The sequence below is a fragment of the Rattus norvegicus genome, chromosome 1 (genome assembly GCF_021556685.1).
Source record: "Rattus norvegicus strain SHRSP/BbbUtx chromosome 1, alternate assembly SHRSP_T2T, whole genome shotgun sequence".
Taxonomy (NCBI): Eukaryota; Metazoa; Chordata; class Mammalia; order Rodentia; family Muridae; genus Rattus; species Rattus norvegicus.
This window is the reverse complement of record NC_141534.1, coordinates 215564292-215591263: the sequence shown is the minus strand read 5'-3', so window position 1 is coordinate 215591263 and position 26972 is coordinate 215564292. Positions and strand designations below refer to the sequence as shown.

Below are 26972 nucleotides of genomic sequence, written 5' to 3'. Positions count from 1 at the left end.
CAGTCCCAGAACCAAACCAAACCAAACCAAACCAAACCAAAGCAAACCAAACCAAAGCAAACGGGGCGAGGTTGTGGAGATGCTTCCATTGCTATACATCAAGACCTGAGTTCGATTCCCTGCATCCACACAGAAAATGCTTAGCACGTGCCATTAAGTCCAGTGCTCTTGAAGCAGAGACAGGCAGAGATTGGTCTGTTCAAGAACAGCCTGGTCAACAGAGTGACTTTTAGGCCAGCTCAGTAGGCTACATGTGAGACACTGTCTAAAGTAAAACAAAACAAAATCCATAAAACACTCAAAACAAAACCAGTCAAAGTACAAATATACAGTTAGGCACAGAAAACAAGTAAGGCTGAAGCACTGTCATTCTCAGTCAAGCGGCCTGCTGCCTCTCTGAGGAGCACAGTATCCTGCAGCCAGGCCCTGCCAGCGGGCTGAAGGCAAGCTAAAGGCCATGACCTGCTTCAGGCACCAAGAGGGCATTTCCACAGGACCTGAGGGTCGTTTGAGAGGACAAGCTCTGAATTCCCTTCAGAAGCAGAGGACAAACATAGGCCTAGAGAAGTAGGGAGCTTTCACCAAGTCAGGTCACAGGGGCAGAGGCAAGGCACGAGGCAGTCCTGGGTCCAGTTGAACACAGTCTCTAAAAGGAGACCAGTATAACACGCCCTGGCTGATCCCTACCTAGTATTTTTTGCTGGAGTCATTCAGACTGGTCACAGCCTGGTTGTCATGGAGATGGCAGAGAGGGCAGTTCCAGAGCTGGCAGGTAGGGGTGGGAGAGGACAACATGCCAATATGCTGAACACTGACCAACTGTTGGTTAGGGCCATATCGGAGAGACCAAGGAAGAGCACAGAGCCCTTGGTTCCAGGGACACCTACAGGACTGTTCAGCCTTCTATCAAACATCTCTCCGGAGGAGCAGGTGAGGGAGGTGGGTGCAGTTGGAGAACCTCAACCGCCCAGGGGCATCTTAGGTCAAAAGAGGGCAGCCCTGACTAAGGCTCTTGAAGAAACATAAGACTAGAGCTCAGGTCCTGGTAACAGTTAGGAAGGCCTGGGACAGGTACCATAGAGGACAGATGGAGCAGTTTGGGAACACTGCAGGGAGGAGAGGAGTTTGGGGAAATAAAAACCCTTCTTCCTTCCACTTCTAAGTCCAGAGCCCTGGGTGACATCTAGGAGAACGTGAGTTTTTGTTGAGGGTGGTTTGGCTGGTATTTTGGGGTGGTGGTGATGGTTTGTTTGTTTTGCAGTCTCCTACCCAATTATCTGATTTGGGCTGTCCTAGAACTCACAATTCTCCTCTCACAGTTTCCTGAGTATCTGGGGTTACAGCTATTTGTCATCATACCCAGACATTTTTCTAAATTTAAAGACATCCAGGGCTGGAGAGGTGGCACTGCATTTAAGAGCACTGACTGCTCTTCCAGAGGTCCTGAGTTCAAATCCCAGCAACCACATGGTGGCTCACAACCATCTGTAATGAGATCTGATGCCCCCTTCTGGTGTGTCTGAGGACAGCTACAGTGCACTTATATGTATATAATGAACAAATAAATCTTTTAAAAAGTCCAGACCAGGGGCTGGGGATTTAGCTCAGTGGTAGAGCGCTTACCTAGGAAGCACAAGGCCCTGGGTTCGGTCCCCAGCTCCAAAAAAAAGAACAAAAAAAAAAAAAAAAGTTCAGACCAGGCATGTTGGGGTAGTCTGTCATCCCAACATTGGGACGTGGAGGCAGAAGGATTAGTAGTTCAAAGCTTTCCTCAGCCATGCTGTAGTGGCACACACCTTTAATCCCAGCTCTTGGGAGTCAGAGGCAGGTGGATCTCTGAGTTGGAGGCCATCCTGGTCTACAAAGTGAGTTCCAAGAAAGCCAGGGCTACACAGAAAACTCCTGTCCTTCCCCCTCCACCCCACCCCCAACAAAAGCTATCTTCAGCTACACAGTGAGTTTGAGACCATCCCCAGCTACACGAGACACTCTCTTAAGAAAACAACAAAAACTAATAACGTAATATACATATATGGATGGCAACAGGATGGTAATCTCGTATACATAATGATCAATCAGAGCAATTGCCATCTGTGTGTTGGGGACATTTGAACACTTCCCATGGCAGAGTTCAGTGGTGGCAAATTTGGGATCTTCAAACAGTGACGTATGGGTCTCAGTCCCACCGCTCATCAGCTATGACACCTCTGCTCTTCCAAGTGCATGAGTTTCTTTGGTGTTTCTTTGGGAAGATGAAATGTGTGTGTGTTTGGGGGGGGGGGGTACATGTGGAGATCAGAGAACAACAGGCAGGAGTTGCTTCCCAGGGATTGATTGAACTCAGGTTGTCGTGAACCCAGGCCTGCAGCTCTTGCTGTCTTAACAGTAGACAGGTGAATGTTCAGTAAGTTTTAGAGGCGGCCCCAGCCTGGACAGAGTGTAAACTGAGGAAGGCCCCAGGAGGTGAAGTGGTCAGAGCCACCCTCTTCCCTGTCCCTGCCCAGGGCCGCCTTGGGAGCGGAGACAGTCTCCAGAGTCAGAGCTGCCAGCAGCAAAGGTCTTACAGCGCAGGGCAGACAACAAAGAAAGAACGAAAACCCCGGAGGCGCAACAAGAAAGGACGTGGCTCAGCTGAGGCAGAGGAGTAAGCAGTTGGGGGTGGACTAGAAGGTGCACTGGGGACCAGGAGGACCCCCATTCTGACTTTTTTCTCCTCCTTCTTCAGTCTCTTCAGTTCACCTCGGAAGCCTTCCTTCCCTTTCCAGTGGGCCTGGGAGAGCTTCATCATAGATGGCCAGGCTCTGCTTCAGTCAGGCTCCTCTGTGGCCGTGGGCCATCGATCCTTGCTCTTCCCTCCAGCAGCCCCCCAGTGCAAGACCAGGCACAAGTCAGTAGCCAACCTCTCAGAAGACCTTCGAGCCTGCCACAAGTCGGAAGTGCAAAACCTGGGAAGGAGATATCAGCCTGGGGCCTGGGCCAACCTTTCCCTGCCTCTGGGCAAGGCTGAGAGCCAAGGGCTAGAGCGACCCACCTTCTGGTCAACAGGGAAAGGGTCAGGGTCAGAGTGTGAGGATGTCTCAGAGGTAGAAGGCCAGAATGCTGACGAGGCTGAGAAAAGTCTCAGCACTGGGGAACTGCCCCAGCTCCCAGGGCAAGGTTTGACCTTGGAGGAGGAGTTGATCTCAGAGGTGATGGAGGAGGAGGAACACAACAGGAGAAAGGGCAGTTCTGTCAACAAGGGGAGGAATTCTGGAGAGAAGGGCTCAGAAGAAGGGGAGCTGCAGAGCCACAACCAGGGAAGCAGCTCTAACTCCAACAGCCTCCGAAAGTCACCAAAGGGGACCTCAGGGGCCAAGGAATTCAAGGGGCCCTGGGACCTGGAGCGGCTCCACAGGCAGTTACAGGAGGAATTGGAAAGTGGTTAGTACTGCGGGGAGGCCTGCGGTGCCACAAGCCTGAGAGGCCTGTGCTCAGACAGAGGGGTGGGGTTGGTGGTAGAGGCTGGGGTGGGCTAGGACTTGTGTGGATGCTGGATGGAGCTGCCCAGGGATCCAGGAAGGGGTGTGACCCAGACTTGCTTCCCATGGAAAGGTCCCCAGAAGCAGACCTGGAAGGCGTTGCGGGCAGCTGTCCAGGCCTCTGCCAGAAACAGGAAGACCCCCGTCACGGGAGAAGAGGAAAGTTTCTTGACTGCCAACTTCCCTAATCGTACCTTCCATAAACGACAGGAGGCCACCAGGTGAGGACAAAAAAGGAAGGGGAGCAAGAAGTGAGGGGAGAGTAGAGAGGGGCCAGTTTTATAAATGACAGTCTTCCCAGCTCGTTCGTTCTCTACCCAGTCATCAGGCTTTCTGACCACCCACCGTCTATCTCTGATAACACTGTTCCACTCTACTAGCACATGCCACTTTTCTTCCTTCCTCCTTCCTTCTTTTCTTTCTTCCTTCCTTTTTGAAGACAGGGTTTATGTAGCCCTGGCTGTCCTGGAACTCACTCTGTGGACCAGACTGGCCTTGAACTCAGAGGTCCTCTGCCTTTACCTCCCAAGCAGTAGGATTAAAGGCCTGCGCCACCACTGCCCACCTGACACACACCACTTTTCACTACTTTCTATCTCCTGTCCATTCCTCCACCAACCCACCAATGGAACACGTATTGAGTGTCTACTTGTACGTCCTCGGGATAGGAGGGAGGATTTGGGTCAGTCCTAAGAAGTTCAAGGTCTATAAAAGAGGATGGGTGGCCAATGTCTGGTTGGTTTCACAGTTACCACACTTGGGCTAGAACAAGAGACCATGAGCTCAGAAAAGCAACTGGCAGCCAAGGGATGCTGGTGTGCCAGTACGGGTGGAGAGAAGGGTACCCACTCCCGAGTATGTGTGTGTGTGTGGTACTGGAGGTCAAGCAGGGTCTTGGGAATGTTAAGCAAGTGCTCTGCTACTGAGCTGTGGTCTCGGCCCTGAGACCTTACAAAAATCATTTTCTATTTGTGCAGGCATGTGAGTACTACAGCACAGGTGCGAAGCTCAGAAGACAGCTTGAGGAAGTTAGTTCTTGCCCTCTCCCATGTTGGTTGGGGGTTTTGAACTTAGGTTGTAAGGCTTGGCAGCAAATGCTGAGCCAACTTGCTGGCCCAGCCCTGAGATTATTAGAATCCAACTTAATGCTCCTTGAGGACTAATTAAAAGTGGTATGTGAGGGAGGGGCAAATTCATTCAGCATTATTTTTTTTTTCTGATGAGGGAAGGTGGTTAAGGCATGGTCTCCTGTATCTCTGGCTGGCCTTGACCTTACCAAGTGACTCAAGCTACCTGGTGTAGCAGGAGTTTTCTACACCCTTTGGCTCCCAGCTGATGCACTGGAGCACCTGCCCAAGAGCTGTCTTGGATCCACAAATGAAAGGCACACACACACACACACCACACACACACACATACCACACACACACACACACACACACACACACACACCACACATACACACCACACACACACCACACACCACACACACACACCACACACACACACCACACACACACACCACACACACACACCACACACACACACCACACACACACACCACACACACACACCACACACACACACCACACACACACACCACACACACACACCACACACACACACCACACACCACACACCACACACCACACACACCAATTTATTTTAAATGCCTTGGCTACCTCAAAGGCTGGCACTCCTAGGCCTTCCTCTGCTACCTCACAGGGCTGGTTGGCTTTATCCCCTGCCACTCCTGCATCCCATCCTTCTGCCCCAAGTCATGATGATTCTCCTGTTCCTCTCTGCAGCCTACTAGTGCAGCTCTAAGTGTCCTGCCCCGCATCCAGCCATTGGCCATTGGCAATTTTTTTGAAGTTTTATTTATTTACTTTGTATATAAGTACACTATAGTTGTTTCTCAGACACACCAGAAGAGGGCATCAGATCCCATTACAGATGGTTGTGAGCCATCACGTGGTTGCTGGGAATTGAACTCAGGACCTCTGGAAGAGCAGTCAGTGCTCCTAACCGCTGAGCCACCTCTCCAGCCTGGCCATTGGCATTTTTTTTTCTTCTTTTTCTTTTTTCTGTTTTTCGGAGCTGGGGACCGAACCCAGGGCCTTGCGCTTGCTAGGCAAGCGCTCTACCACTGAGCTAAATCCCCAACCCCGCCATTGGCATTTTTATTGATCAATCAAAAACCAATTGGGGAAAAGAACCTTCAATGTCTGGACATGAAGATTCCTGATTGAATCAAAGCAATCTCCAACAACCTTGAATTCTGACTCTGTTTCTGTGCAGGTACTGGGCTTACAGCCCTGCACCACCACCCTTGGTTATCAGATTCCTTTTCTCTTTTCTTTCTTTCTTTTCTTTTTTTTTTTAGACAGGGTTTCTCTTTGTAGTCCTGGCTGTCCTGGAACTCACTTTGTAGACCAGGCTGTCCTCAAACTCAAACTCACAGAGATCTGTCTGTCTCTGCCTCTCTAGTGCTGGGATCAAAGTCATGTACCACCATACTCAGATTATTTTGATTTTATGTGTATAGTTGTTTTAGCTACATGTATGTCTGTGCACCACGTGAATGTCTGGTGTATGCATCATGATCGTGCTTCATACACAGGGAGGTCAGAAGAAGGCATTTGTTCCCTTGAACTGGAGTTGCAGATGGCTGTGACCTCATGTGGGTACTGGAATTGAACCTGGGTCTCTAGAAGAGCAACAAGTGCTCTAAAGCCCCGAGCCATCTTGCCAGCCCGTTTTTATATTCCCACTATGTATAAGGGCCCAGCTTCTCCATACCCTTATCGACAGCGGCTATCTTTTGTTGGTTGTTTTGTTTAGGAAAATCCTTGCTATTTAACTAGAACTACCATGTCTGGTACTTGCTATGTATGTACTAACTGGCACTGAACTTTCTGTAATCCTCCTGCCTCAGCCTCCCAGGTCTCAGGATTACAGGTTTGTATCACCATGCCTGATCTGTTGACCATTTTCTTTTTTAAATGTATTTTGTGTGAGTATGGGCATCGTTATGTATAATGGCAGGAGTTGGTTTTCTTCCACCACTTTGAGGAAAGGTGTCTCATTTCTGCCAGAATTCTGTGTACTATAGGCTCCCTGGCCTGTGAGTCAAACCTGTCTTTGCCACACTTCTCACATAGGAGCGCTGGGATTATAGATGTGCAAATCCACACCTGGCTTTTTCTTGGGCCCTAAGGCTTGAACTCAGGCGGGTGTGGCCAGGCTTTTAACTGCCTCCCACCTCCCAGTCGCCATTTTCAATTTGTATTTTCTTACTGGTGTTGAGGTCAGCTGTTACCTGTTTTTAGTGTTTTGTTTGCAGATGTTCTTTGTTTCCTTTGCTATGTAGAGACTTAATTTCCTACATATATACCAAAAATACTAAAAAAAAAAATCATGGGGTTGGGGATTTAGCTCAGTGGTAGAGCGCTTGCTAGGCCCTGGGTTCGGTCCCCAGCTCCGAAAAAAAGAAAAAAGAAATCACTGTCCAGTCCAACATCGTGGAGTTCCCCTTTCATTTCGATCACTTTTCTGTTGTTCTTTTGAGATAAGGTTTCTCTGTGCAGTCCTGGCTGTCTAGGAATTCACTCTGTACACCAGGCTGGTCTTGAATTCAGAGAGATCTGCCTGCCTTTGCCTTGTGAGGGCTGGAACTAAGCATGTGTCACCACGTGAGCTCTGTGAGAACTTTTAGTTTCAGGTTTTCAGTTTAAATGCTTTGCCCACTTGAGTTGGTGTTGGCATGTTGTATGGAACAATAGTCTACTGTAATTCTTTTAACAGAGATAGCCAGTTTTCCCACACACTTATGAGGAAACCTTCCTTTCCCTCTGGAAAATCAATGTGCTGTTTGAGCTTTGCATTCTGGCCTGTTAGTCCATCGTCTGCATTTTTACCTCAGTGTCATGTTCTGATTACTGATTGATGGTTTAGGAAATCAGGGCATGTGATATTTCCAGTTCTTCTTTCTGTTAAGAAGATTTAAAGTCCAGTGTGGTGGTGCAGTTTGTAATCCCAGCACCTTGCAGGTCAGGGTAGGAGTCAAGTTTCAGGTCATTCTCAGCTACATGGAGCGTTTGAGGCCAGCCAGGGATACAAAAGAGGTGAAATGAACAAAGTATGTAGCTAGAGATGGGGGTCCCTAAAAAGGAGGTGGGGTAGCCAGGGAATGTCTCTCTGTGAGAAATGACATTTCAACAGGTGACCGATGAACCATGGCATCTGGGGGAGAGTATCCCAGGTTTGTCTAGTTGCTGTTCAGTTACCCACCCTTGCCCACCTCTTCTTTCATAGATGAAGTTCTCTAACCTTTTAATTCTTTCCCACACATTTATCTGTCTGACTGTCTGTCTGAATGTGTCTCATCCTCATCCTGTTAGGCACTAAAGTAGAGTGGTTAGAGGTCTGGCTTTCCTCACAGCCAGCTGCTGGGAAGGGAATGTGAGCAGTGCAAAGGGTCCCAGGCTGTGCACTGAGCTCCTCGGGGCTCCGCAGTCCTAGGCTGCGCTCTAGACATTCAGGAGGCCTGGGCCCAACGTTAAGACCTGGCCATCAGCTGGGAGGCGGTGGCGCATGCCTTTGCTCTCAGCACTCAAGAGGCAGAATAAGGTGAATCTGAGTTTGAGGCCAACCTGGTCTACAGAAGAGTTCCAGTCCAGCTAGGGCTACACAGAGAAGCTCTGTCTCAAAACAAAACAAACAAACAACAACAACAACTAAACCAACCAAACAACAAACAAAAAACCAAACCAAACAAACAAACAAGGAACCTGAGTAGTAAGTAGGGACAGGCCTAAGGCTGGTTGCTGCATAAAACCTGCTTCCATGACAAATGCCATTTATTTCCCAGGACTTGGGCTCTTAGAGACACGTACTTCTTCCCACAGTCCCTCACCTCTGGACCACATGCTCCTCCATGCTACCTTGGCCTTCCTCGAGCTCCTGATCCCCATGGACATCCCCCCTTTCTCACCAGAAACCTGCTGCAGGCCTGGGAACAGCAGCAGCTGAAGGAGAAGCAGCAGGCGGAGATGCGCAGGGCTCGGGAGCAGCAAGTGCAGCAGCAGGTGGCCCGGTGTCTGGCGGCCTACACGCCAGGAGGGAACAGAGGGACCCTGGGTCCTCAGCGCAAACTAGAGGAGCTGAGGTAGGAAGCCAGGCTTTGGAGGGCCTGGCTGGGGGCAGGGCAGGGACACTGTGCTGGGAGTCAAGCTGCAGGACCTCACAGCAGGCAAGCCAGACCACCTAGCTGCATCTTACAAATGAAGACGTGGAGGCCCCTGGAGAAGGGGCTGGGCCAAGATCATTCAGTTATTAATAGTAACCCCTTCAGATAGTGCATCCTGTGTATTCTGCACACAGTCACGATTTTAAATCTTATTTTTTGGTTTCATGGTGTTATGTGCTTATTATAAAGACTGAGACATCTGGACATGGTGGTAAACACCTTTAATCCCAGCACTCTGGAGGCAAAGGCAGGTAGGTAGATTGTTGTGAGTTTGAAGCCATTGAAGGAGACCCTGTTCAAAAACAAATTGTTGAGGTGTTGGAGAGATGGCTCGGTGGCTAAGAACACCTGTTGTTCTTTTTTTTTTTTTTTTGCAGAGCTGGGAACCGAACCCAGGGCCTTGCGCTTCCTAGGCAAGCGCTCTACCACTGAGCTAAATCCCCAACCCCACACCTGTTGTTCTTACAAAGGACCTGGATTCAGTTCCACATGGTGACTCATAACCATTTATAACTCCAGTTCCAAGGAATCCAACACCCTCTTCTAGCCTCTGTGAACACTAGGCACAGATGTGGTACACGTGCACTTACACACATGCAGACTAAACACTCATACATAGAAAGTAAAAATACAGATGTAAAATGTCGAGGATTTCAGAAACAGTTGATGCGCTCTGTAAATAGTCCCAGGGGCTCCACTCCTGGAGACAAGTAGGAAGCATGGTCGGCTGGAATTACGTGTTTCACTGGCTTTCCAGATGTATAATCCCTCTCCCCTTTTTTTGAGCTGGGGTCTCTTTATGTACCCCTTGCTGGCCTGTAACACCAGGTTTTCCCAGAGATCCCTCCAAGGCAGCGCTATGCCCAGCTCTTTCTCTTGAGATATGGACTCCTCTTGATAGTCCAGGCTGTCTTGGAACTCACTGTACAGATCAAGCTGGCTGCAAATGCATGGTCATCTATCTATCCCCAAGTGCTGATTCCAGGTCCGGGCCACCACTCTCAAGACTATTTTTCTTGGAAGCAAATTCATGAGTCAAACAACACTTCCTAATGGGCCATGAGTGAGGTAGTACCAATATCCGCCTAGAACCACAGAGGAAGAACTAAGGCCCAGAAAGCAGAGAGCTTAAACGATCTGCCAACATCTGAAGGAAGCCCTGGAAGCTGTTGGATTACCTGCCACATTGCCTAGATGTTTTAGTGCTTCTTCTTCAGTGAAAGGACACATGACAGTCCTTGCAATGGCTCAACCTTATGACATAGATAGCATGTTTAAGTACAGTCACTTAAGCTATTGACTTGAGGGCAGGCAGGGGTGGCAAACACATCTCAGCACTTGGGAGGCAGAGGAAGGTGGATCTTTGTGAGTTCGATGCCAGCCTGGTTTGTAGAGTGAGTTTTGGGGGCCAGGGCTATGCAGAGAAACCTTACTACAGAAAAAACCAAATCAGACAAAGAGACTTAAGCCTTGACTCGAACACCTATGGGTTCCTATCTATCCATTCCCACCTTCCTCTGGCTCATGATGTGTGGGAAGAGGTTTCATGGGCTGCAGTATGGCATCATGGTCTTGGCAGGACTCAGATCATCCATACAGAATCAATTGTATCTCAACTTTATTTTAAAATTATTAGTTATATTTTGAGGCAGAATCTCCCAATGTAGTTCTTGGTGCCCTAGACTCACTATGTAGACTAAGCTGACCTCAAACTCATAGAGATCCTTCTGTCTCTGCCTCCCGAGTACTAGGATTTAAGAGATGTGCCACCGCCCCTGGCTAGCTCAACTTCATAGGTAATTTTACAGAACAGTGTCTTCTGGGGACACAGTTCTGCTTGCAGGGCACTGTTTTTTTTTTTTTTTTTTTTTTTTTTCCCCCGGAGCTGGGGACCGAACCCAGGGCCTTGCGCTTCCTAGGCAAGCGCTCTACCACTGAGCTAAATCCCCAACCCCCCAAGCTTTTTTTATTTTATTTTTTATTTTTTTATTTATTTATTTTTTTTTCAGGGCACTGTTCTTTAACCTTTTTTTTTTTTTTAAGTGTGTGTATGTAGGTCAGATGAGGACTTGCAAGTCAGTTCTCTCCTCTCACCAAGTGGGTCCTGGGGATGGAACTCAGCTCCTCAGGCAGAACAGCTGGCACCTTAACTCACTTGAGTCATCGGGAAGCACCCTCACCCCACCCACATTTTTTCCTTTAAGTCTCATTCTATAGCTCAGGCTGCTCAGATCTGTGGCCATCTGCCTGCCCCAGCCTCCCAAGCACGGGGATTGCAAACAGTTGCCACCATTAGTCCCTGCTATTATTAGGTCTTTACAAGAGGAAAGTGTAAGGCCCGTTCTCCAGCTGTGGGGTGCATGAGAGGAATGCTAGAATCTGACTTCAGGTGAAGAAGACACAGGCAGACCTTTCCTGGCAGTCTTCCAGTCTGGCTAGGACAGATGCCAGAAACTCTCTTCTCCATGAGAAGGTTTGTTCAACTTTACCAACCAAGACTCGGGTGTTGCCTGGGAGGAGAGGCACAGTAGAGGGGACACTGGGAACACTGTGGCAGGGAAAAATGTCATCCCATCCTACTTTAGAATGACAGGGCTGGTACCATTGGCACCAGGTTTGTTTTTTGTTTTTTTTTTTGGCATGAAGTTCAAGACACAGGCGTCCTAACAGAGATAACAAGATATCCAGTAAGATGTTGGGCACAATGGTGCATATGTAATCCTTGCTACTTGCAGGGCTGAGCAGGAAGACAGCTTGAGGCCTGGAATTTGAGTCTAGCCTGGGCTATACAGCCTGTCTCAAAAACAAGCTTGGCATGCAGGCATGTGCCTATTTTCCTGGTATTTAGGAGGCTGAGGCAGGAGGATTGTGCATTTGGGGCCAGCCTGGACTACAGCACACAATCCAGTCTCCAAAACCTAAATAAATAGGGGCCTGAGAGATGGCCTAGACAGCGATGTGCTTGGTGCATGAGGACCAGAGCTGACTCCTTAGCACCCATTTGTTTTTTAAATTAAAAACATCAACAAAGCGAACCCAGGTGCAACTGTGTTCAACCATAATTCCGGTGCCTGAGAGGCTTGCTGGCCAGCCAGTCTAGTCAAACTGGTGAGCTCCAGGTTCAGTGAAAGACCTCGTCTAAATGAGTAAAATGCCTAGCACAGTGGCACACTCACCTTTAGTCCTACCTCTTGGGAGAGAATTCCAGGCTAGCCTGGTCTACATCGTGAGACCTTATCTCAAAACAAAACAAAACAAAAACTATACAGTAAGAAAAATACTATCTTGCATGGGCTGGAGAGATGGCTCAGCGGTTAAGAGCACTAAATGCTCTTCCAGAGGTCCTGAGTTCAAATCCCAGCAACCACATGGTGGCTCACAACCATCTGTAATGGGATCTGATCCCCTCGTCTGGTGTGTCTGAAGACAGTGACAGTGTACTCACATACATAAAATAAATAAATCTTGGGGGTTGGGGATTTAGCTCAGTGGTAGAGCACTTGCTTAGCAAGCTCAAGGCCCTGGGTTCGGTCCCCAGCTCCGGAAAAAAAAAAAAATCTTAGCTGGGTGTGGTGGCACATGCCTTTAATCCCAGCACTCAGGAGGCAGGACCCTATGAGTTCAAAGCCAGCCCAGTCTACACAGTAAATTTAGGCCAGGTCAGGCCGGGCAGAGCTGTACGGTAACAACTGCACAGCTGTCTTGAAACAAAAGGAAAAAAAATACATCATGCAAAAGGCAGAGTCCTAACACCAGCTCATGACTGCCACTACACTTGTAACCTGGGAAAGTCTCTCAGGACTGGTGAAAACTCTTCTTAGTGGAGCTTGTGATCCTGGCATGGTTTTCCCAGTGCATGTTTGTTTGTTTTCTTCTCCAGGGAGGAAGCTTCCTTCCCTGGTAGCTGGCCAAGCACGTTCCCATGCTATCCCACAGGGGTCCAACAGACATGCCTGAGAGTTGTTGTCTGGTTATCCCCTTCATCTTGTCTGTGGGCTCTGCCACTCCATCCTGGACATACCTCAGGCCTGTCCTACAAGGAGGTCAGAAGGCAGTGTTAACACTGGGCTAGTTGAGCAGCCATGTTGCCTCAGGTAGCCCAGGTTGGCCTAGAACTACGCAGCAGAGGATCATTTCTGATCTTCCTACTTGTGTCTGATGAGTGCTGGGATTGCAGGCATGTGAGGTGTCACACGGAGGGAGCAGGAGCTCATGCTACAGCACTACACGGAGGTTAATGGACAACTCTGTAGGAGCCGGATCTTAAATGGAGCTTGCCTGCTAGCCTTGAGTGTGGCAAGCACCTTTACCTGCTGAGCCGTCTAAACATCCTCAAACTGATTTCCATAAACAGGAAATCTTTCTCCAGTGCAGCCCACATCTTTGTTTGTCTGTTTCCTATAGTCTCATTCTGCAATCCAGACTGGCCTATAATTTACTCTGTAGCCCAGGTTGTCTTTGAGTTTAGGCAATCTTCCTGCCTCAGCTTCTCAAATGTTAGCCACCAGACCCAGCTTTGGGAGATGTTCTTTTTTTTTGCAATAGTCTTCGTTGGTTCCTCTGTTGTCTTCTAAGCTGTCTGTCTCCACACACAGAGAAGGCATAGGGTACCTGGGAGCGCTGTCCAACGCCTGCTGTAGTGAAGAAAACTGGACTCAGAGCTAAGGCTCTGCAGGCCACACGCTCCATAGCATCCTCAAAGGGCAGTAGCCGGAGATAAGGGAGGTTTACAAATGGAGAGGCTGTGGAAGCAGGAGGTCAAAAGGCAGGAGGACAGGCTCCCTCCTTTGGCTGTGGTCAGAAGGTGGGCAAGCCCTGGATGCACAGCCTAACCTGGGACAGGTGGCTCAATCCTGCAACCTAGGGAAAGTCCCCACCACCTTTTTGGGCCAGCGGTAAAATGGGGCAAATAACCCCCACCCTGGTAATCCCACCCAAGAAATACAGAGCTGGACTGGGAATATACTGGCTTTGTAAGTGTCAGGGGAAACTTTTAAGTTAATAAGCTTCAAGGAAGACCAGGAGGCTCCAGCCTGGGGAGTGTCTATGTTCGGCTGCCCAGAGGCCTGTCTTGTCTCCTTCACAGGCGCAAGGAGCGACAGCGTTTTGCCGAGTACCAAGCAGAGCTCCAGGGCATCCAGCATAGAGTGCAGGCCCGGCCCTTCCTGTTCCAGCAGGCCATGCAGGTGAGGGCACAATACAGGCCCACCACCACCACCAAAGAGCTGCTTCCACAAGTGTGTATCGAAACAAAGGTGGAGTGGGGTCCTATCTGTCCCCCCAGAAGGCCTGGGACCCCTTCTTAATAATCTGAGCCCCACAGTGACCCCGGCAGCCTTGGTGAAGGGTAGGAACCCTTTTTTTCTCCCATCAGACCAATGCCAGGCTCACAGCAAACCGGCGCTTCTCCCAGGTGCTGTCAGCATTGGGAGTGGATGAGGAACAGCTGCTGGCTGAGGCAGGCAATGCAGAGGGCATCCCCCGGAAACACAGGTGAGATGGGACAAGGTACCCTTCCAGTTCTCCATGTCACTCAGGAAGGTGAGCCAGGGCTACTGTCCCCACCTTCCAATGAGACCAGAGTAGGACCTTACTTGACACAGGAGTAAGCAGTAAAGCTAGTCCTGGACTCTGAGCAATCACCCTTGCGCCAGCAGCTGGTGTCGTTCTGTCACCTTTCAGGGTGTCCCTTACCCCTTAGGGTAAGTAATCTGGTACAGAGCAGGGACTGTAAGATTCACTTCACAGTAAAACAACCAACCAACCCCCAAACCACTGAGACTGCAGGACGGGGTGTCCCTCTCCAGTGTCACACAGCAACCAAGCATAGGACTTAGATTTAGACCCACAGGGTAGAAGTTTGCACTGGGCATGGAATAGGGTGCTGTGGAGACCATTGGCCTCCATCTGTGTCTTTAAGGAGCTACCGGTCATTTGGAGTAGAAATGGAGTCCTCTCCTCAGAGTCCCCCAAAGACAGAGCCAACCAGCAGCCAGCCTGGAAGACACCCTTCCCCAACCCTGGACTGAGAGAAAAATTAAATGCTTTATGGCCAAGTACAGAGTAAGATTTCTGAGGCGAGCTGGCTGTGGGCTGAGTTGTTTGAGCTGTTTACCCCATACTCTGGAAACCCAGGCTACACCTTATCCTCAGCAAACATGCGGTTTCTGCTTCTGAGGAGTGGGACACCTGAAAGGAATCCGCCGAGACTTTCCCATGTTTTCTCCAACACACGGGGGGGGGGGGGGGGGGGTAGACACACACCTAGAAATCTTAGAACAGGACATTGCTTCTGAACAGTCTTGGAGCGGAACTTTAAAGGAGCCCATCCCCCACACCAAAACACACCAGAGATATGCTACACAGGAAGCCCAGAGTAGCAACGACTATCAGAAGTGTCTGAACCCTTACCCTAAAACATCCTCTCCTTAAGACCCAAACCAAACAAGCAATCAAACAGAAACCCTAAAAAAGGCTGGAAAAGCATTGTGGCTTATGCCTGTAATCCCAGCCTGGGCTACATAGTTAATGGGCCAGTCTGAAAGGAAAAAAAAAGAGAGGTAAAACATCCGTGCATGCACAAATGTGCCGAATTTGCTCTCTAGCCTAGAGTAGCCATGCACGCCTGAAATTCTAGCACATGGCAGGCTGACAGAGGGGCTATGGAGGGTTTGAGGCCAGCCAGGGCTAACTAACAAGTACTAGGTCAACCAGGGATATATAGAATTACCTTTAAAAAAGATAACTAGAAACAATAATAATAAACCAGCATTCAATATCACCGTGTTTATAGGCACAAATTCATGGAGCATTCCTTAGTACTACAGAGCCCAGTTAAAAAGGCCCAATCCAGGGGCTGGGGATTTAGCTCAGTGGTAGAGCGCTTACCTAGGAAGCGCAAGGCCCTGGGTTCGGTCCCCAGCTCCGAAAAAAAAAAAAAAAAAAAAAAAAAAAAAAAAAAAAAAAGAAAAAGGCCCAATCCACCAGTCCAGGGGACACGGGATGACGGTAGTGTTCGCTGGCAATTCTGCCTTAAAGGGGTTGCAAGGCTTGGCCTTTGGAGCTGGCATCTCGAGCAAGAAGAAAACAAAGTATTTTCCAACACCGGATGGAGCCCCGGCCCGGGGAGCCTACTAGGAAAATCACTGGAGAGGGGGCTGCCCACGGAGAGACTTGAGGTACAGAGCACCACGAGGCTATCAGTGTGGAGAAAGAGGCAGGGAAAGCTTCTAGCTCCGGAGATGGTGGAATAGTAACATTCCAAGGTTCTTACAACTCTACTTACAAGACTACTGTCTAACCCGTGCGAGAATCTTGATTTCGCAGTCTCTACAGGCGCGCGTGCCCAGAGATCAGTACCTGGCAGGTGGGAACGCGCACTCTCAATCGGTCCCTCCCATGAGCCTTTGGAGGTTCCCAGGCAGGCCCCGGAAACAGCCCCTCTTAGTTTCCGGCAACAGGAAGGGGGCGGTCGCGCGACCCGGAAGTGTTCCCATTTTGCGTCGTCTGGGTTCGGGTGGCGGCCCGGCTCCAGGCGGACGCACTAATCATGGGGTCGTCAAAGAAGCACCGTGGAGAGAAGGAGGCAGCCGGGACTACGGCTGCGGCCGGTACCGGGGGCACTACCGAGCAGCCGCCACGGCATCGAGAGCACAAGAAACACAAGCATCGGAGCAGCGGCGGCGGCAGCAGCGGCGGCGAACGACGGAAGCGGAGCCGCGAGCGTGGGGCCGAGCGCGGGAGCGGGAGGCGCGGGGCCGAAGCCGAGGCCCGCAGCGGCGCGCATGGTCGTGAACGAAGCCAAGCGGAACCCTCGGAGCGGCGCGTGAAGCGGGAGAAACGCGATGAAGGCTATGAGGCCGGTGAGGGAGGGGCGGAGCCGGGGGCGGGGCAGGATCTTGGGGTGCGCGCAGGATGGAGGGTGCAGTATGACCTCGAGGGCTTATGTCTCTCGTGTTAAAAGACTTTCTCCGGGTGTTTGGGATTAAACATAGACTTTTCCACCTTTAGCTTCAAGAAAACAGTCTTCTTTTCCCCTGTCCTTCTGGCATTTCACAGTAATGCATCCTGTGGATGAATGAGGTGGAACGAGCATGCACAGACGAATGGTGTTGGGTTCATTGCAGAGACATGAAGCAGTAAGATAGGCTGTGTCTGAACACCAATGGACTGTGCTGTAAGCTCTGTTGAGAAATTTGGGCTTTGTTATGAGGAAGGGTAGTAGGGAGCCAAGGATTTGAGTAAGGAAGTGACTTGATTTGCTTGATATTTTATGAAGATGAGTGGGCTGAGAGTTTGTAAAAAGTAGGGCCAGAGATGAGGAAGGAGGTCTAATCAAACAGGTAAGGGCTAATAGTATGCATGTTTCTCCATGCAGTAGGGTGGAGAGTAGTGGACAGGTTGAGTAGGTATTTAGGAAGTTGGAACTAACAATTTTAGTGTCTGGACTGAGGATGTGACGGATGAGAAGTAGAGAAAGTTCCTTTTGAGTTTCTGCCTGAGTGGCCTGGTGAATGGTGGTGTTATCTCTTGGCACTGAGTTTGGAAGAGAAGCAGATTTGAGGCAGGGGAGAATGACACAGGTTTTGGGAGAACTCTGTGGTTGATGTGTATGGGAAACCTGACAGTTTAAGTAGGATAGAGTGACTTTGGGCTGGTGCGTATTCAGGAAACCAAAGAAGTGCCTTAGAACACGTGGAATGAGAACTAGGGTCAGGAATAGAACCTGATAAATTCCAGAAGCTCGATTGTGAACAGAGGAACATGTTGAGGAACATAAGTAATAGCCAGTGGCAGGAAACCCACAGTCGGATCATAGATCTATGCAAAGCGATGACTGCTGAACAGTGTCACACACAGTAGGACATTAAGCAAAACCAGATTTTTTTTTTAAAAGATTTATTTATTATATGTAAGTACACTGTAGCTGTCTTCAGACACACCAGAAGAGGGCATCAGATCTCATTACAGATGGTTGTGAGCCACCATGTGGTTGCTGGGATTTGAACTCAGGACCTCTGGAAGAGCAGTCAGTGCTCTTAACCGCTGAGCCATCTCTCCAGCCCAAAACCAGATTTTTTAAACAAAGGATTATTTTTATTTTATGCATTTGAGTATCTTACCTTCATGTGCCTGTGCTTGTGGAGGTCAGAAGAAGGCACTGGATCTCCTGGAACTGAACTGGATGGCTGTGAGTTAACCATATGGATTCTGAGACCCAAACCTGGGCCCTTTGTAAGAACAGCAAGTGCTCTTACCACCGAGACATCTCTCCAGTTAGTCTCCAGATCAGAACTTTTCTTGAAAATAATTGCTAGTTGGAAAAAGGGAGACTTGAGAATTCATACAGAAAGTGGGGTGGCACCTAGGTGGAGGAGAAAGGGACTGTTGGGTTTAAAAAAGAGGGAGATTTTCAAGAAGATGCCCTCCTGGTGGGGCCTGGTTGGAGAGCTAAATTTGATGCATCTTCCACTGTAAGGTGTTTGTTGAAGTTCTCTTCTGTTTGTGGGATGGATAGAGCAGATCCAGGGCACTTGCTTATTTATTTATTTATTTGTGTACTTGTTTACTTACGTACACACCTGGCACAGACCCCTGCCGTGAGCAGAAAGTGCCAGAAATGATGGACGGTGCTGTGCAGTTGAAGACAGAGTTTTAATTCTGGTTAGTAATTGAACAGGGATTCATGGGGGCAGTAGTCCTTGGTTTTTGGTAGAATTTTATCATAACAAGAGCAGAAAGGACAGTGGAGGCTGAAGGTAGAGTGTGGAGGTTGGAGTGGCACAGTGAGGGACGCAGAAGGTTGGGCTTTTGGGTATTGGAAGAGGCGGTCCTGCCAGTGCAGGGCCTGGGTAGGAGCTGTTAGGGAGCTTTAGAAAAGAAGGCTGTTGTTTTCTCCTGTCGTTTACCCAGGTGCTGGTGAGGGGCCCTTGTCTTTGACCTTGCAGCTGGACCAGCACTGTTGCTTCTTGGTCCCAGGTTCATGGGTCCCTTAAGCCATTCTCCTTATTGTTCTAGCTGCCAGCTCCAAAGCCAGCTCTGGAGATGCCTCATCACTCAGCATCGAGGAGACCAAGTGAGTGCTACCTCCTTATGCTCTGTTTTCCTCTGAGACAGGGTGCACCTGGGCAGCCAACAGAAACCTTTTCCTTAGGAAGGGAGCCAGTTAGGAGTTGGAAGGGCCAGATGAGTAAGGTACCCAACCAGTGGAGCTAAAGCCTCAAGAGGAAGGAGAATCTCCCCAATTAGGTGTTCCCTGATCTGGAAGCCCTCGGCTGCTGGATGAGGGGCTGAGCCTGGTGTCCTCAGGACCTCCAGTCTCACCTTGTTCTCTTCTTCTACCTATCCACTGCTGCACTTGATGCCCCATTTCTCAGATCCTAATACTTCTATCTCTTGTCTTCAGTAAACTCCGAGCAAAGTTGGGGTTGAAGCCCTTGGAAGTCAATGCTGTTAAGAAAGGTGAGTGCAAGTCGGAAACTAGGGCTGAGCTGGGGCTTCTAAGTGGGAAGAACGTGGGTCTTAGCATGCAGAGGCAACCTCATTTAGTGGCCTTATGTGTATTTTGTCAGAGGCCAAGATGCTCAATTGTATTTTAGTGGGGATCTGAGAGGAGATTTCTCTGGGTCCTGCATCCTGGCTGTAGACAGGCTAAGGGATCTGCACAGTTGCTGTAGTCTGTCTGAATGGTGTTAGTTTTTTTTTTTTTTTTTTTTTTTTTTTTCTTTTTTTTTGGTTCTTTTTTTCGGAGCTGGGGACCGAACCCAGGGCCTTGCGCTTCCTAGGTAAGCGCTCTACCACTGAGCTAAATCCCCAGCCCCTAGTTTGTTTTTTAAAAGCAAATGTACATGCCAGAAAACAAGGAAAAACCCCACATGATCTGAGAAGCTTTGGGCAGCATGGGGAAGTTCCTGTCATATGATATAGAGTGATAAAAGTGGGAGGATGAGGTAGGAAGGGGGGGTGAAAGGGTTCTTTGCCCTCTCCTGGCCCCTTCTGGCCCCCCAGCTGGAAGGAGCAGGGTGAGTGGCTCCCTCCTCTCCCCACCAGCCATGGGCAAGCATAGCCTCACGTCTGGGCCCCCCTTCCAGAGGCGGGCACCAAGGAGGAGCCCGTGGCAGCCGATGTTATCAACCCCATGGCCTTGCGACAGCGTGAAGAACTACGGGAGAAGCTGGCAGCTGCCAAGGAAAAGCGCTTGCTGAACCAAAAATTGGGGTGAGGGTTTCCTGGTCAAGGACAGAGGCTTGCTTCCTAATTCCTGGGTTGGGCTGAGAGGACACATCTGGGCTCCCTCCTAAGTGTCTTCCTCCTCAGGAAAATAAAGACACTGGGGGAGGATGACCCCTGGCTTGATGACACTGCAGCCTGGATAGAGAGGAGCCGGCAGCTACAGAAAGAGAAGGACTTGGCGGAGAAGCGGGTGAGAGTACCTGGCACTGTAGGGCCCCTTCTGTGCTCAGGGGCAGTTGCCAGGGGTGTCTGTGCTCAGTGGTAAATGCCAGGGGAGGGTCTGTGCTCAGGGGCAGTTGTCGGGGGTCGGGGGGGGGTGGTCTGTGCTCAAGTGCAGTTGTGGGGAGGGGTCTGTGCTTAGGCATATATGTGCTCTCCGTGGTTCACTGCAGAGCTTGTCCTTTTGTGTAGCTACTTGGTAGCATCTTGGGTGTTTTGGGACACTGATGATGAGGTCACTGGTCATGCCTTCTTTTGCCACAGGCCAAGCTGCTAGAAGAGATGGACCAAGAGTTTGGTGTGAGCACTTTAGTGGAGGAGGAGTTTGAGCAGAGGCGACAGGTGAGGCTCCAGCTTCCAGAGAACACCTGGTAGACACAGCTTAACTGTGGCTGTCCCGGGGTTGGGTGGCTTCTGCTTCTGACTTGGCTCATTCTCTCCCCGTAGGACCTGTACAGCGCCCGGGACTTGCAAGGCCTCACCGTGGAACATGCAATCGATTCCTTTCGAGAAGGGGAGACTGTGGTCCTCACTCTCAAGGACAAAGGTGACTGAGCTGGTTACTCTGTGGGACAAGACACTTTTGAGCTGGGACACTGTTGAGGTGGTGACGCTGGCTCTGCTCTGCTGTCTCAGGGGTTCTGCAGGAGGGGGAGGATGTGCTGGTGAATGTGAACATGGTGGACAAGGAGCGAGCAGACAAGAACGTGGAACTTCGGAAGAAGAAGCCTGACTACCTGCCCTATGCGGAGGATGAGAGTGTGGATGACTTGGCACAGGTTTGCCTGAGGGGCAGCAGCTGGGGCAGATGGTGTTTGCTAAGAAATCCAGAGTTTCATGGCTTCTCATGAGTTGGCCAAGGTCTTAGAGGATGGCTTCCTCTTGTCTTACAGCAAAAACCTCGCTCTATCCTGGCCAAATATGATGAGGAACTGGAGGGCGAGCGGCCACATTCCTTCCGTTTAGAGCAGGGTGGCATGGCCGATGGCCTGAGAGAACGAGAGCTCGAAGAAATCCGGACCAAGCTACGGCTGCAGGCTCAGTCTCTGAACACTGTAGGGCCCCGGCTTGCCTCTGAGTACCTCAGTCCGGAGGAGATGGTGAGTCTCTCTTTGCTTTGTGATGGGACAGTTCTGCCACTTCAGGTCAAAGCTGCTGACATGCATGCGCTTGGGGGTGGTGGGAGCTGAGTGTTAACACAGTGCTCAGTTCCTGGGTGAGCAGTAAATGGCAGCCCAAGGAAGTAGGCTAGTGCCGATGAACAGGGGCCGCTGAGCCAGATGGACCTGTTTATGTCCCAGTTCTGTTCCCACGCCAGCTTGGGCCTTGGGTGAGCACTGAACTGAGCTTGGGGCACCCGTGTGGAACGATGATACCAGCAGCCACCTTGGGAGGCTCGCTGCGAGGGATAGGAACATGGAGGTGGCGTTGTATGCTCCACAGTCCTCTGCTCTTCTCTGAAGGTGACTTTCAAAAAGACCAAACGGAGAGTGAAGAAAATCCGAAAGAAGGAGAAGGAGGTAATAATGCGGGCAGATGACTTGCTGCCCCTTGGCGAAGACCAGACTCAGGACGGGGACTTTGGATCCAGGTTGGCTTGGACACAGTGGTGGGTATGAGGGCTGGGCCAGCTTAGGAGAGACAGTTACTGAAAGCGTGTCATTCTCCTAGGCTTCGGGGCCGGGGTCGGCGCCGAGTTCCTGAAGTGGAGGAGGAGGCCCTTGAGGATGAAGAGAAGGACCCTGTGGCCCAGCCGCCACCATCAGATGACACTCGCGTAGAGAACATGGACATCAGTGATGAGGAGGATGGGGGGGCTCTTCCCTCGGGGCCCCCAGAGCTGGAGGAGGACGAAGCGGAGCTGGAGCTGCAGAAGCAGCTGGAGAAGGGGCGCCGGCTGCGGCAGCTGCAGCAACTGCAGCAGCTGCGGGACAGCGGTGAGAAGGTGAGTGAGCATGGAGGATGGTGTGGGACCTGTCTGAGCATGTGACGCTGTCATCACCAGCAGTGTCCACGTTCCCGCAGAGGGCGCCTTTGCTTCACAGCAGGTTAGGACCAGGTTTCTAGATTTCATCAGCATCTCTGTGCGGGACTGATTCCCTGGGCAGTAGGCAGCCATTTGTGGGTTTGGACAGAGTGGACCTACAGAGGCCAGAGTGGAAATAGAGCCCAGTTGGAAGCTCCATTGTGGGTTGTGGGAATTGCTTATTTATTGCTATGAGGGAAGATCTGTGGGTTCTTGAGTCTCTGTGGTATCACCCCAGAAACTTCGGGTCTGCCCACAGCCACTGCCTCCCCCAGGTGCTGGAGATTGTGAAGAAACTGGAGTCTCGCCAACGTGGCTGGGAAGAGGAAGAGGATCCTGAGCGGAAGGGGACCATCGTGTTCAATGCCACTTCTGAGTTCTGTCGCACTCTGGGGGAAATCCCCACTTACGGATTAGCTGGCAACCGAGAGGAGCAGGAGGAGCTCATGGTAGGTCAACTGTTACCCTGGCGTGCGGTCTTAGGCTGGTGACTTCTGGTCCTAGTACTTAAAGGTAGCAGGGAGGGTTGAGCCTGCCCATCCTTACAATGACTTCTGGTCCCAGGACTTTGAAAGGGATGAAGAGCGCTCGGCCAATGGTGGCTCTGAATCAGATGGCGAAGAGAACATTGGCTGGAGCACCGTCAACCTGGATGAGGAGAAGCAACATCAGGATGTGAGCAGCAATGGGGCATGGGTGTGGGGACGCAAGCCAGTTGTCCAGTGCTCGAGAGCCTCCACCTATCCATAGAAGGGGCACCAACCCTTCAAGAGCCAGCTGCGGAATCCATTAAAACTGGGCCCACAGCCTAGTGCCCTGTGGGGAGGACCACTGGATAGAGGAGATGGGGCAGCTGCTCACACTTTTTTCTCATCTCCAGTTCTCCGCTTCCTCTACCACCATCCTGGATGAAGAGCCCATTGTGAACAGAGGGCTGGCGGCTGCCCTGCTCCTGTGTCAGAACAAAGGTGTGGGCTCAGGGCGGGAGCCTGGGCAGGGTGGGTTCTATAGCAGGGAAGGGCTGGATAGGTGCCCATGGGTGCTGCACGGTCTTGGGTTTCCACTGCTGCCCCTCCCCTCAGTCTCAGTGCTGTGAGCAGCTTCCTAGACCCAGAGCCTCTCTCTGCTTCTCTCTGCTGTGGGGTAGAAGGTCTGTCCCTCTTCTTTGCCTCTAAGGCTCTAAGTCCTTGATGTGGGCTAACCTGAACAAATACCCTGGGGTCCACACCTCCTGAGCAGGGCTCTGAGGGACCCACCTGCATGAAGCTGGGCATCACAACTTCTTTGTCCCTAGGACTGTTGGAGACCACGGTACAAAAGGTGGCCCGGGTAAAGGCTCCCAATAAGTCACTGCCTTCAGCAGTGTACTGCATCGAGGATAAGATGTAAGTGTGGCCTGGGGACATGAAGCAGGGGCGGCTGTGAGCAAAGCTGTGAACACAGGGTAGGTAGTAGGCAGCTCACCCCCAGCCCCTCTGCCTTGGTCTAGGGCCATTGATGACAAGTACAGCCGACGTGAGGAGTACAGGGGCTTCACCCAGGACTTCAAGGAGAAGGATGGCTACAAGCCCGATGTTAAGATTGAATATGTGGATGAGACGGGCAGGAAACTGACTCCCAAGGAGGTGAGCAGGGTCTTGTGGAGATGGTCAGACCACAGGTGACTAGGTCAGGGTACAGCCAAAGACACTCTTCCCCCTCCAGGGAGGTAGGAGTACAGGGGCCTTACTGCCCATCAGTTAGAGCCTTGTGAACTCTGCCTCTGTTGCTGACTTTGGTGGGCATAGAACAGCAGTTTCTACAGGCTGTCAGGAAGGTTATACACCTGAGCTGACTGCCAGAGCTGAAGCCCTGTGCCTTGAGGGTGTCCATCCTTGGGGGCAACATCCAGACTCCGCTGATGCCTCCCATCTCTACTATATATGCCAGTTCCACATTTACTGGGTTTAGCCCCAGCTCCCAGAGGCAGGCTCACCCTGGATTCTTAGCACACAGGTTGCACACATGACCCATGTATCCCAGGGCCATCCTGAAGGTGTGCAGGTCTGGATCCTTGTCCCATCCTCTTCTCTGTCTACCATTTGTGGAGTCTAATCCTGGGTTGGGTGACTCAGCACTCCTAGACACTGTTGCAAAGCTCTCAGTGGACAGACATGTGGCTCTGGCTGGCCTGGCACTTCTGATGCTTCTGCGCATTCTGTGTCCCCAGGCATTCCGGCAGCTGTCCCACCGCTTCCATGGGAAGGGCTCAGGGAAGATGAAGACTGAGCGGCGGATGAAGAAGCTGGATGAGGAGGCGGTGGGTCTTGGGAGGGGAGTGGGGGTGCTGCATTTTTGGGTGTTGTGTGATAAGTTGGGTCTGCTCCCCTGTTCTGACCTACTGTGGCCCCACAGCTCCTAAAGAAAATGAGTTCCAGTGACACGCCCCTGGGAACCGTGGCACTGCTCCAGGAGAAGCAGAAGGCCCAAAAGACACCGTACATCGTGCTCAGTGGCAGTGGCAAGAGCATGAATGCGTGAGTAGGAGGCCTGCCTGGGGCTGGGGCGGACGGAGGACTGTACCCCTTCTCTCCAGTCTCACATCTCTCATTGCCCTCTTCCTGCAGGAACACCATCACCAAATGAAGCACCTCCCTGTCCCAGATGTAATGTTAAATAAAGTTCCCGCCTTATTTTTTCCTCTTGGTTGTGCTGCAGTCTAAGGCTTGACCTAGGATCAAGGTCTCAGTTCATGGTCAGTTCTGCCTTCTGGCAAGTCATTGAGCCTCTTCCAGCCCCTCAGCATTGCCATTCGAGCAGTCAGAACACCTGCTTCATGTGAGGCGCCTGTGCGTTCTTTGATTCACATTCAGTGGTTATACAGGAGCAAGATGGGGCTGACCCTTGAACCTGTATGATTTAAGGTCTGATCCCTGCTTGTAAGACTGGCCGTTTAATGAACAGAGGAGGTAAGAAGACACCAGCATGGCCTCAAAGGACATGCCTGTGAGCTGACTGTTCTAACAGAAGCCCCTCCACCCGGTGGTGTGGGCCCTGTCATACTCTCATCAGATTGCCTTCTTGCTCCCAAGTCATTGCTCTTTTTAGACTGGTCACATGGCTGTTGCTAGGCCTGGGAGAGCTACTAACTACCCTGTAATTGTCCTGGTTACATAGTTTGCAGGGTCCCAAGGACTACCTATCCTCTCTGGAAGGATAGAGATAACCACCTCCTGTCTGTGCTACCAGGGCCTTAGTGGAGGCCTGAGGCTCACCCCAGAGCTGGGGTAGGGGTTACCGTACGTACACTTACGTACAAGGGCTGAGCCACACTGGGGCATGCCTACAGCTATGCCAGGAAAGATGGGCTTACTGGGAAGGAACTGTGGAGGAACCCCAGCCAGCCAGAGGCTGTGTAAGGACCCTTCCCCTCAGGTGGCCACTTTGAATCATAGGTGCCCATGCCCTGTGTCGCTTACTAAAAGTAATCCCAGTGAGTCACTGGTAAATGTATGAAGTAACTAGAAACAATGACTTCACATGTAAGCAAAAGACAAGAACCTTAAGTTGCTTATAAGTGATACTAGGTAGCAGTTCCAGAGGCACAGTGTATAAAAGAGGGCAGGTTAGTCTTTTGTGTCTGGTTCTCATCTGTGTTCTCTTGGCTGTTGCCTTGAGAAAGTACCTGTGAGTCTGGAATGGTGGTGGTAGTGCATGATTGTTCATTTCTCCTAAGTCTGAGGTGCTTGGTTTTGGTGTCCAGTATTTGGCCATTGGTCAAAACTCACTTTTTTTTTTTTCTTTTCAGACAGGGTGTCTTTGTGTAGCCCCAGCTGTCCTGGAATTTTGTAGACCGGGCTAGCTTTGAACTCAAAGACCCATCTGCCTTTGCCTCTTGAGTGCTGGTGTTGAAGGTGTGTGCCGCTGCCGCTGCCACCTAGCTAAAAGCTCACACTTATTTTCAGGAAACTGGGTTGGTGTTGGTGTCACACCTTAGAGTGAAGAGGGCCAAGGGGCTACCAGGTAGCGGGAGACTCAGTGCCAAGGGTAGACAGGGTCCAGGCTTGCTGCTCAGCTGGTGGGAAAGTTAACTTACTTGTGCTTGGGGCATTGGTCTAACGGTGCTGCTGGTGCTGGTGCTGGTGCTGGTGCTGGTGCTGGTGCTGGTGCTGGTGCTGGTGGTGAGGGTAGATTTGGTTTCTGAGTTTCACTTACTGCTATGTGACTAGCACAAGTAAGTTACTGACCCAAGAGGGTTCTGAGCTGCAGAGAATGATCTCTCCTACTCAGGCTTTGCTGAGAAATCGTCTTTCAGTACCTCTAGTCCTCTCCTAACATGGTACCAGGGAGAAGGGAGGGGTGTTCCCCATCTACATGAACTTCATAGGCAGGGTGTGGTAATGAGAACCACAGGCCACAGGCCAGAAGTCTGATGCCAGTGCCTTAGCTCCTTGCTCTGGAGTCTCCTTGTCCCTTCAGGCCATGCCTGTATCTTGCTCAGGTTCCCCAGAGCTGATCTTCCAGCCTTGGGCTCTGCCTTCAGGTTTGGTCCACACGCCTAGTAGGTGGATGTGGCACTGCCTGGGGTTTCTTAGTGTTACTCCATCATAAATCAAAACCAGGAGCAAGAGAGTTACATGAGGCAAGACAGGAGGCAGTGCACTGGGCTCAGTGGCAAGTATGAGGGAGTTGTTCCGTCTGTTCCTGAATATTTTGAAATTTTCCATTCTAGAGCTAAGGAAACATT

The 26972-nt window shown here is 50.8% G+C and overlaps 2 protein-coding genes and 1 long non-coding RNA gene across 14 annotated transcripts; 2 read left to right on the top strand and 1 right to left on the bottom strand.

The window, feature by feature from the left end:
* Positions 1-593: 593 nt before the first annotated feature.
* On the top strand, positions 594-14825 carry Tsga10ip (testis specific 10 interacting protein). 11 transcript variants are annotated; one of them, XM_087574101.1, is made up of 9 exons: positions 594-930; positions 2505-2644; positions 2726-3420; positions 3592-3739; positions 4496-4546; positions 8518-8688; positions 13856-13955; positions 14144-14262; positions 14690-14825. In XM_087574101.1, the coding sequence occupies exons 1-9, from the start codon at positions 736-738 to the stop codon at positions 14796-14798; spliced, it is 1728 nt and encodes a 575-aa protein (XP_087430227.1). In that variant the 5' UTR covers positions 594-735; the 3' UTR covers positions 14799-14825. The 11 variants fall into 11 exon arrangements, with proteins under 11 accessions (XP_087430227.1, XP_087430209.1, XP_087430233.1 ...); XM_087574083.1 differs by having other exon boundaries at positions 703-939; positions 14183-14262; XM_087574074.1 differs by having other exon boundaries at positions 716-939.
* LOC147997030 (uncharacterized) lies at positions 13666-16187 on the bottom strand. Its single transcript, XR_015652813.1, has 2 exons — positions 15754-16187; positions 13666-15625 (listed from the first exon to the last, which is right to left on the bottom strand). It is a non-coding gene; the product is annotated as an uncharacterized LOC147997030 (long non-coding RNA).
* A 73-nt stretch (positions 16188-16260) lies between these two features.
* Positions 16261-24925, top strand: Sart1 (spliceosome associated factor 1, recruiter of U4/U6.U5 tri-snRNP). 2 transcript variants are annotated; one of them, NM_031596.1, is given in 19 exon segments: positions 16261-16631; positions 18787-18844; positions 19175-19230; positions 19860-19986; positions 20086-20191; positions 20485-20562; positions 20668-20767; positions 20857-20999; positions 21114-21320; positions 21684-21811; positions 21892-22165; positions 22522-22695; positions 22811-22921; positions 23127-23214; positions 23541-23631; positions 23736-23871; positions 24456-24545; positions 24641-24762; positions 24853-24923. In NM_031596.1, coding segments are annotated over 19 exon segments (2421 nt in total). In that variant the 5' UTR covers positions 16261-16318; the 3' UTR covers positions 24872-24923.
* Positions 24926-26972: the final 2047 nt, after the last annotated feature.

Excerpts from the sequence above, each read along its gene's own strand:
- Tsga10ip (XM_087574074.1), top strand. The coding sequence starts at position 736 with ATGGAGATGGCAGAGAGGGCAGTTCCAGAGCTGGCAGGTAGGGGTGGG. Across the intron at positions 3,421-3,591 it reads ACAGGAGGAATTGGAAAGTG|GTCCCCAGAAGCAGACCTGG; the intron begins GTTAGTACTGCG and ends TCCCATGGAAAG. Across the intron at positions 13,956-14,143 it reads TGTTCCAGCAGGCCATGCAG|ACCAATGCCAGGCTCACAGC; the intron begins GTGAGGGCACAA and ends TTCTCCCATCAG.
- Sart1 (XM_087551785.1), top strand. The coding sequence starts at position 19,907 with ATGGCCTTGCGACAGCGTGAAGAACTACGGGAGAAGCTGGCAGCTGCC. Across the intron at positions 21,321-21,683 it reads ACCTCAGTCCGGAGGAGATG|GTGACTTTCAAAAAGACCAA; the intron begins GTGAGTCTCTCT and ends TCTTCTCTGAAG. Across the intron at positions 23,632-23,735 it reads TACTGCATCGAGGATAAGAT|GGCCATTGATGACAAGTACA; the intron begins GTAAGTGTGGCC and ends GCCTTGGTCTAG.